Source organism: Octopus bimaculoides, chromosome 2 (genome assembly GCF_001194135.2).
Source record: "Octopus bimaculoides isolate UCB-OBI-ISO-001 chromosome 2, ASM119413v2, whole genome shotgun sequence".
NCBI classification, from domain to species: Eukaryota; Metazoa; Mollusca; class Cephalopoda; order Octopoda; family Octopodidae; genus Octopus; species Octopus bimaculoides.
The window spans coordinates 162,800,548-162,811,460 of NC_068982.1; the positions used below are offsets into that span (position 1 = coordinate 162,800,548).

General features: G+C 36.9%; 1 protein-coding gene across 1 annotated transcript in view; it reads left to right on the plus strand.

The window, feature by feature from the left end:
- The window catches only part of LOC106875269 (tectonin beta-propeller repeat-containing protein 1), a 66,985-nt gene that overhangs the window by 37,472 nt on the left and 18,600 nt on the right, over positions 1 to 10,913 (plus strand). The window contains exons 10-15 of the mRNA XM_014923356.2: positions 1,406 to 1,554; positions 3,549 to 3,701; positions 5,404 to 5,556; positions 6,456 to 6,622; positions 8,273 to 8,400; positions 9,357 to 9,459. Of these exons, the coding sequence (XP_014778842.1) occupies positions 1,406 to 1,554; positions 3,549 to 3,701; positions 5,404 to 5,556; positions 6,456 to 6,622; positions 8,273 to 8,400; positions 9,357 to 9,459 (853 nt within the window). The remainder of the gene's footprint in view (positions 1 to 1,405; positions 1,555 to 3,548; positions 3,702 to 5,403; positions 5,557 to 6,455; positions 6,623 to 8,272; positions 8,401 to 9,356; positions 9,460 to 10,913) is intronic.

Consider the following 10,913-nt stretch of genomic DNA (forward strand, 5'->3'; position numbering starts at 1 on the left):
GGCCGTTTTCGTGCGGGTGACACGTAAAAGCACCCACTACACTCTCTGAGTGGTTGGCGTTAGGAAGGGCATCCAGCTGTAGAAACTCTGCCAAATTAGATTGGAGCCTGGTGTTGCCATCCTGTTTCACCAGTCCTCAGTCAAATCGTCCAACCCATGCTAGCATGGAAAGCGGACGTTAAACGATGATGATGATGATGATGATATATATATCATCATCAACATCATCTTTTAATGTCCACCTTCCATACTGGCATGAGTTGGACAATTTGATTGAGGACTGGCAAACCAGGAGGCTGTGCTAGGCTCTAATCTGTTCTGGCAAGGTTTCTCCAGCTGGATGCCCTTCCTAATGCCAACCACTCTGAGAGTGTAGTGTGTGCTTTTTACCTGTCACCAGCACAGAATCCAGTCAGGCGGCACTAGCAACGACCACGCTCAAATGGTGCTTTTTACATGCCAGTCAGGTGGCACTGGTATCGGCCACGACAACGATTTCACTTGACTCAATAGGTCTTCTCAAGCACAGCATATTGCCCAACGATAGAAGGGTACCTTTAAACAGGTCAGTTATGCGACACTGGCATCAGCTGCATGCACACACACACATTTGTTTTGTTCCTTTTTGGCCTGTTTTTCCATGCTTGGATGAATATGATATTTGAGGCATTGTTTTATGGCCAGGCACATTCCTGATGCTAATTCTCACCTGTTTTTTAAGTTAATGGTCACTTACTCAACATGGCTTTGAAGGCATGAAGTGTCCAGACAAATTTTTAACAATAAAAACTGTTATCGGATGCTGAAGCTTCTTGAAATGTAACTTGGTTTAACATTTCTGATTACTTTTTTACTTGTTCTGACCCAAGGCCTATCGCCATATTCAAACATTGGAATAATTGGAAACATGAAATTCAGGGTTAATGATGAAGTTAACCCTTGCAAGATTTGAACTTGGGGTGTAACTAAATACTGCTAATTATTTTGTCAGTCACTATCAAATTTATAATACCACAACACCCCGCTCCACCCCCAACAACATCACCATCAATGACAATATTAATATATTTATAATGAAGGCAACCAGCCATCCTTTCAGAGAGATTAGATCTGTACTAAACTGAATCCACTTTATGTGGTCACTCGATCTGCTACAAATATCTGCTAAATCTCCCTCAAATCACATCCTACTGAGTTGAGAGGGGATATAGCTGTTATTTCTTGCAGGTCATGGTTATAAATGTAATACATTTGATCATAGTTGTGCTGAGTCTGTTCTGACCTGGAGCTAAGCATCAACAGTCATTTCCAGTGCTTGGTACAAATTTTAGGAATCTAATCTATATTTTATCAACTTAATCACTGATATAGACTAGATTTAATATTCTTGAATTATCTCTTGCAGGGCATACAACTGGTTCAACAAGTAGCATTATTGATGATTCTACCATTCTGCTAGCACCAGCCCTTCGTACAACCATTCTTCAACGACTTCAAACACGCAACTACAAAGAAGTGACATTATTTGCGCACATGGAACATGCTGTGGAGAAGGTAGGTGTATACTGTTTTGTTTACTTTGTTATTTACTTTGGTACATTAGGAATTGGAGTGCTGCTCTCTGATTTTTATCCATAGATTTGCTTCTCATAACTAAGGCACCTACCCATTACTATGTAAGCTTGTCATAAATTACAGTTCTTAACAATAACTAAATTACCTAGTTGTATATAAAGTACTCAACCATATCAGAAGTATTTTCTTGTAGCAGAGGTACCTCATTATAACTAAGATATGTAGCCATGATTAAGAGATCTAGCCATACCTAAGGTATCTTGCAGTAACTAAGATATCTAGCCATAACTAATGTACCTAACTATAACTAAAGTAACAAGCTATAAATAAGGTACCCAGCTATAACTAAAGTTCTTTGATACCAACATTACCTATCTAGCGACATCAAAATAGCTCATCATAATAGTGGTACCTATAGTTAAGATAGATAGCCATGACTAAAGAATCAAACTATAACTATTAATTTTATATATGATATTTAGGAATAACAAAATACCTAGTCATGACTAAAGTACCAAAGTATATATTAGATGTCCAGCCCTTCATAACATTACAAATATATATATAGTCTCAAACTCTCAGTACTTGGGTTGTGGATCCATATTCATTGCAAATAATTTCTTGATCATCTGAACATACTGCATACTACAGATCTTGTTGATAGGTTCCAAGTTTTGTGGACATGTTATCTGCAATAGACTTTGTATGTGCAAGGTACTGAGACATAACTAATTAGGTGTTAATAAGACATAAAGTATTGAATCATAAGTAAGGTACATAGTCAGGTACTAAGATACATAGTTATAAAATTCTGAATCATAACTAAGTTACACAGTTATAAAGCACTGAGTGATGATAATGGTACACAATCACAAAGCACTAAGTCTTAATTGAAATACACAGTTTTATAATACTAAATCATAATTAAGATACACAGTCATAAAGTACTGAGTCACAACTAAGTTATGGCTCAGTGATAAATACTGCGTCATGAGTAAGGTCACACTCATAAAGTACCGAGTCATAACTGAAATATACTGTTGTAAAGTGTGGAGTTATAACTAGGGCACAGTTGTAAAATGCTGAGTTGTAGCTAAGGTACACAATCCTGATTAAGATCTGCAATCTCAAGCATTGAGTTGTAACTAAGGTATACTGTCGTAAAGGACTAAGTCATAGCTAAGATACACAATTATAAAGAACTGAACAACAAATTACTCTGGTATGTTTGAGGAATTGAACTATATATGTTACTGTTGTGTCTTAGTGAAGTTATTGGCCTACACATTGCTATCACAATTACTAAATATCCATGCTACAAGGCACTGTATCATAACTAGGGTTCAAAATTACAAGGAACTATATCATAACTAAGATACTGAGCTATAGAGTAATGTCATAACAGCAACATTGTAGAATATCGTAAATAAGGTGCTGAATTACAAAGTATTAAGTGATAGCTAAGGTATGTATCAGTATTCAGTTACAAGGTATTTTTTCATAACTAAGGCATCAAAAAGTAACTGTAATTCACAAAACTCTAAAATATTGCTTTCAAACTTTGGCACAAGTTCAGCAATTTCAGAGGGATATGTAAGTCAATTGCATCAACCCCAGTACTCAACTGGTACCCTGAAATGATGGAAGGCAAAGTTGACCACAGTGGAATTTGAACTTAGAATGTAATGATGGACAAAATACTTTTAAGCATTGTGCCTGGCACGCTAACAATTCTGCCAGCTCACTGCCTTATAAATATTAATGCTTTCTCGCTCCCCGTCAGCTTCTTGGTACATAAGGGGTTTTCAACTCACTCTTTATTTGTTATTTTAACCAGTGATGTAACAAACAGAAGCTCCTTCAAATATATATGCTAATTACACCAAGCTCTTTAATTAACACATTGTGTCCTAAAATTCCTAATGCCCTCTTACCTTTATTTCCATTGAAGTTGTTAACCAAAATATTTTCAGGTCTCTTGGATCAAGAAAGGGAGTCTTTATTGGTTAGAGAATCCACAAAAGTCCAAATGGATTGAATGTAATGTAGAGTTTGAACAAGGAATGGACACTGTCTGTGAACCAAGCACATTTACAATACATTATGTTGTTAAATCTAATCATATGGTAAGTTATCTTCTTTTGTCCAGCCTCTAATTCAGTAACTCCATCTTTCAAGTTCTTCCCGTAATGATAGAGATAGAAATGAAAATATACCCAAGAAAATTTTAGTAATAGTTGGTGTAGGTGGGGCTGGTATTTGTCAGTTTGGGAACCACTGCCTTAACCCATTTGATTCTAAATATATCTCTGTAAACTCTATTGTCATATCTATTTAGGAAAGAAGGGACATTAACTTAGTGAAGTGACCATCTCTCTCCAAGCTATTTGCCTTTGAGAGGAGTTGAATTCAGCACTGCAAGCTGACAATTTTATAGTGTAGCCACACTTTTTATTGGTATGTTGTTCCTGTTCTGTAGTATTTATTTACTACAAGGTAAACGGGACCATTTCAGAACTTGATCATAGACACAACCATACAGTGCTAGTGTCATGATATGAACTGCTGAACTCTTGTTCAGTGTCCTATCCACTTAGTTATACTGATGCAACTACATTGCTGTCGACAGAATATGAACCATTGATGTCTTGACTGGTAACAATGCCCTATCAACAAGGCCATCTCTGATTTTAACATACATAATATATTGCCTGTCTAATCACTTTATGGAGTGTATTGGGTGCATTTTATTGTGGCACCCACACTAGTAAGGTTGCCTTGTTCTTTGCAAGACTAAAAACTCCTCTCTGCCTTTCATTGCTATTGTTCTTTCAAGCAATCGTTACCAAGAGTGTCAACAAAATATTGACTATGAGCGCAAAAGAAGAAAATGTATGAGTGTGATAGGGAAAACAGAATATGAGGGTAGGAAAGAAAGTGTTATCTACACGCTGATTGTTGGAGATAGCAAGAATAGTGTGATCAAGTAGCTATAAAGATGTGTCAAGATAAAAAAAGAGAGAGCAAATGATGGATAGCAACAGGGATGAGTGATGGTGAGTATGAGTGGTAGATGTCATTGAAGAGTCACTTGGCAGGGAGAGTCACGTGGTAGAGAAGGGTGACAGATGGATTATATTGAAGGTACTTGTGTCTTTAACGTAATTCTCAGGCAAACACAGCATGAGTAGCTGAGTATTCCACATATTCTTCATATAGAATTGGTATGATCATGTCTAACAAAGCTAGACCTTAGGATTACAGGTACAGTCCATATGATGGGCTTTCACACAGTTTCTGTCTACATATTTTAATTTCATTCACAAGGTTTGGGTTGGCCTGAGGCTCTGATAAGTAACACTTGTTCAAGGTATTACTCAGTGGAATCAAATCTCTTGTTTTATGATTACAAAACAAATTTTTTAACCATTCAGCTATCTCTGCACCTATAATGTGATGATATTGGTTTCAAATTTTGGCTTAAGGCCAGCACTTTCAGAAGATGATGAGTTGATTACATCAGCCCCAGGACTCAACTGGTACTTATTTTATCAACCCTGAAAGGATGAAAAGCAAAATCAACCACGGCAGAATTTGAACTCAGAATGAAAAGAAGGGTGAAATGCTGCTAAGCATTTTGTCTGGCATGCTAACAATTCTACCAGCTTACCACCTTAGAATATGCTAATGTTAAATAATAGTTGCTTTCATAAAGCATGGCATCTAGGAAGGAGATATGGGGAAGTGACACACGTACCTTCCCCAATAGGCATTAAACATGTTTCTATGCTACATTCAGATATTCTGAACATTTCTTTTGTATTTCAGCATCTACAGATTCCACTGAATGAAGTGTTGTGTACCTGTCGCATCAGTGAACCATTACGACAGTATCAAATGGCCATTCATGTGAGTCCAGAAGTCAGTCATACATCACCAATTCTTCTATCATCCATTAATGAAGCAGATATTGATGATTGGGTAAGTTCACTTTACTATATGGCTCTCAATATGTTAATGTTGGTATTGTTGCTGTCTTGTTAATGTTACTATGCTTGTTGTTTAAACTTAGGTTGTCTCTGAAAAATCTATAATCAAAAGCATCCAGCTATGGCCATCCTGTCTTTATTACATTATCCAGTGTGTCCTTTCTTTCGTAAGATGGTAGGCTGTGACTGGAGAGATTTGACTCTTATTTGTAACAGGTCTAGTGACCATGTAGAGGTTCCCCTTTAATTCATTATTCAGTCACTTGATCTACTAGAAATAGCAGCTAAATTTCTTTATTATCATACCCAACTATTTTTAATTAAGGATAGAGTGCACCATATAATACCTGATATACATAAAAATGAGATGATCACAGCTGAAATGCCTTTGACCATAGATCTATTCAATCAGGGTTGATATGAGGGTCAAACTAAAACTGAAAGTTACAAAGCTGTCTGTTATCCCTTCCTAAGTTCAACCAATCCACTTTTCTCTCCTCCCACCATCCTTACTATGTGTCTATGCTACTACTGTTCCTAATATCACCAAAACTTTAACTCAGTTTAGTTTGATGAAATGGGATGTTTCCAAATCCACCTTTTCACTGTCATTTTCTCTCTTTGATGATGATGATTCTGTTGTTTACCCTCAGCTCAGCTGTGGTCAAACAGACCTATGATTAAAACCATTCCAGTCATGGCTCTCCTATCATTTTAGGGACTATATTATATGATATACCCCACATTGTATTAGATGGTAATATGTGTTTTGTGGGAGAGTGGGTTACTATTTCTAGCAAGTAAAGTAATCATGTTGAAGCTCACTCATTGACTCATATGTATAAAGCTGTTCTAGTTTTACACGAACAAATTGTTGTTTTTCCATTGCAGGTATCCACCCTGAATATTTCATCTGTCTCCAAACACAGGTACTTGAGTCTTGGCGTTCAACCAGGCGCAGTATGGTCAACAATGGTCCGTGGAGATATTTTTGTTTATGACCCTACAAACAGCATGTCAGATAGCAGTTCCTCTGGAACATTGAAGAACTTTTCTCCGTAAGAATATTAATATCAATATTTTACTTGGCAATTGTTTTGGCAGCATGCTTGATGTATTACAAAGTGTCCACAGCTTTGAGGTATAAGAGAGGAAAAAAACTATGACTCATTAGACTGGAAACCAAGTTCTAATGCAAAATATACCTAAGGTCAAGATAGTGCTGTTAACCCTTTAACATTCAGATTACTTTGTCAAATGTATTATTTAATTATTCATTGTTTTGAATCAATCATGCATTATCTTGTAGCTTAAATATTTTAATGGTGCGATTGCTTATTTTTAGAATGACATTGTAGGGTAGGTGTGATAGGCCTAATCTGCCTGTTTGAACATAAAAAAAAGGTAGAATATTTGGGCCAGATGGCCAGTTTAAATGCTAATAGGTTAAAACAGGCTATAACCTAACAACTAATACAGTTTACTTGGCTAACAACACAGCACTGAAGATTAAAGGTAAATTCAGTAGTAAATTACAACTGGGAAATAACACATATAATGCTAATTTCCTTGTGGCTGACCACCTTGTAGCTCTGGTTATCATCGGAATTGATATCCTCAGTCAACACTTGGCAGTTACTATTGACTTGAAGGGCACACTCAAACCTGTGTCATTCTGCATATCCATGTCAAGCCTTCTTTGAACTGGTTTATGACATACATCAACCAATTTATGGAGTGTAACAGGTGCTGTGTGACAGTGTGTACTGGGTGTGTAGTTATATACTTAATCTTTTGGAGATGTTATACATATGTATAGCATCTCTAAGATGTTATCTCACTCAGAATTATTCAACTGCTCTCACAGAGATGTGATAGTAATATACTCATTCTGCTAGAAATGTGCTAGATATGCACCTGTGTTCCTTCTTTCCTACTTTGAATCCACAATTCCTAATGGATATAGAAAGACGCTATTGTGACATAGTATCTCTTGGGCATTTTAAACTTGACATAGCCTGTCTTCTCCAGGTTTGAACACTGGCAATTCTTTCCTTCCTTCCTTTCAGAGAGAAAGAGAGAGAGCGAGAACGATCAACTTCAGTAATTGATTGGTACTTTTTTAGCGACCCCCCAAAACAATGGAAGTTGATCTCAGAGTGCAGAGAATCAATGAATACTGTAAAGCATTCTTTCCAACACTCTAACTGTTCTGCCAGCTCACTGCAAAGGGATGTGGTAATTATCTACTTATATATGTACACTGTCACAGAACTATGGCATTTATGCATTTATGTTTATATACATACATGCATGATATAGCAGTATGTAACTCACATAGATGTGGTAGATATATGAGCAGGCAGAAAGTTCCAAGGGTTACAGCTGTAGAGATGAAGGTTTCAGCAAGTAGTTTTATTTATAGAGCACATAATCTGGTCTGTGGAATCTGAAATATGGCAGTGGTGTGAGGAGGATAAAATAGAGGGAATAGGTTTGGCTAATTTTACAAAATCGAGAGAAAAAGAATATAGCACATCAGTAGGCCCATGATGCTTGTGTGAAAGTTTTATAATTGGTCAGATAGCTGTATATTGGATATATATCAGAAACACTATTTCAAATATGTTGGTGCTTTGGTGTGGACTACACCTGTGCTTTATACTGATGATGTTGATATAATTATCTTACTTACCTGTCTTCTTTAGAAAATGGATTCCAGTTGGTGGACATTTGCACCTGGTAGAAACCAACCCTTTAAATATCAGCTGGGGTATTGGCTATGACAGCTCAGCCTGGGTATATACTGGAGGCTTTGGAGGAGACATTCTAAAGAGTAAGTATTCTCTCAACACATCTATAGACCCACTTTCTTACATGTGTTAGTTTTACACACACACGCACACACACACACACACACACACACACACACACACTCCTACAAATATGATAGTGATATGCCCTCACTTCCACAGGTGTGATAGTAAAACTCTCTTCTCCTATATGTGATGATTATTTACCCACTATTCTATACATACAAATGCACATACAGTTTAAAATACATGTTACTACATAAATACACATGCACACACAGGTTACTTCCTGTTTCTGTCTACCAAATAGGCTCACAAGACTTTGGTCAAACTAAAGCTATAGTTAAAGACACCTACCCAATGTACCATGCAGTAGGATTGAATCCCAAAACATGTACTTGGGAGATAAACTGAGGACACAGTCATACCTGCACTCCATTTATATACAATGAATGGTCGTTTCATACTGGTGTGAAATGTAATTGAATGAAAAAAGTACTTGTCCTAATGTACAGGTAACTCTGGAATGAGAAACTCTAAGCAGCAACTCACACACTGGGAAAAATAATATACATACATGTGGATTTACCCGTGCGCACGCACACACACACACACACTCACACGCGCACACACACACACACACACACACACACACACACACGCACTAGTAGTTTTCTTTGTCATTGTACTAGTATACCATGTTATGAAGAAACAGGAATGACACGATGCTGTGTAGCCTGTTGCTCTGTTTAACAGCATCACCAGGCCTTTGGGTTTTGGTTCTTTTAGTAGAGAACACTCAGATCAAGTCCCCAGTCTGAGAATAACTTTCTCCTCTTTTTCCACCCATCTTAGAGGCCCTTAAAAAGGGTTATTTATACTGCCTTTCCTCCATTGATTATATGATTACAATGCAAAAGAATAAAACATTGTCAGCATGGAAGAATTAATGTAATTCTATTTATTTTTTCTTTCTAAGGTGTATCCGATGCCAGTTGGAGAGTCCATCCACAAGTTGATGTACGTAGTGTTTATATTTATGAAAACCAAAAGTGGACACCTGCATATGGCTATTCAAATAGGTTGGTTTTTAATACAGTTCTATATTAAAGAGATGAGGTTGGTTTTTAGTTCACGCTTTGTTTGCTCAGTAATGTTTACTGACAATTAATAACAATGTTCATGTCTCTCTCCATATCTCACAATTATTGATACTTAACACACACTACTGTTAACTTCTCAATCTACCACTGACAGGTGGGGGCTTTTAATTGTTCACTTGACATGTTTGATATAGCAGCCAAATCTCTTTTCATATCATAACTTTGTCTTCATATAGGAAGAACACATCAGATTGTATAGTCAGTGAGATACCCACAAGAAGACAGGATAGCCATGTTTTGAATGTCTTTAACCATTAGTCTTTTCAATCAGAGCTGATATGAGGCTAAAGAAAAACAAGTGTTCACCATATCACTGCATCTCTCTCTCTCTCTCTCTCTCTCTCTCTCTCTCTCTCTCTCTCTCTCTCTCTCTCTCTCTCTCTCTCTCTCTCTCTCTCTCTCAACACTATTCACTTCTCCATACCACTAGCAGCTATCACTTATGTTGCTGGTATAGCTGTTTAACCCTGGGCCAGCACAGATGATGCACACCTATAACTAAAAGTGCCCACTTAAGTGTTTAAGTATATATTTTTGTAATCTCCACCTCTAACTTTTTCATTATTCATTTTAAAAATTCCTTTCGGTTTATATGTCTTGAACATCAGCAATTCAGCTACATTGGTTTAATTCTTGATAGTCACATTTTTTTGTATGGTATATTATTCTGAGAATATCAAATATTTGAGGTAGTCTCTAATTCACTGTAACTTTCTCTGGTTTGTGAGAGAAAAATAACAGTTTCAATGGCAGGTTGTTTCCTTATTGAATGGCATTTCCTTAATACATCTTCAAATTGCAACAAATTGTCCATCATGTACATCAGCTTACTCTGTCATCACATCAACTAGTTTCTGATGGGATTCACCTCTGGGATCAACTGCCTCTTTACTAGTGTTAAACTCCTGACATAAGATGAGTAGCTTCCAGTGGACAGGCTTCTTGATGTCATAAAATCTTCCGTTCAGCATCATGAATTGAAAGTACAATACAGTACAATATCCAGTGTTAGGGAGATGATTAGAGCCTATACCAAGGTATATATATATATATATATATATATATATATATATACATAGCATCATAGTCAACTGCTACAAAGGTAAAGGTGACGCTTTAGATACAAATAATTACAGAGGCATCAAGCTGTTAGATCAGGTTATGAAAGTTACAGAGAGGGTCATAGCCCAACTAATTAGGGAGCGAATCAATTTAGATGAGATGCAGTTTGGGTTCATGCCAGGTAAAAGCACTACTGATGCCTTATTTCTAGTGAGACAGCTGCAGGAGAAATACCTAGCTAAGGATAAACCTCTGTACCTGGCTTTCGTTGACATGGAGAAAGCCTTTGACAGGGTCCCCCGATCCCTTAT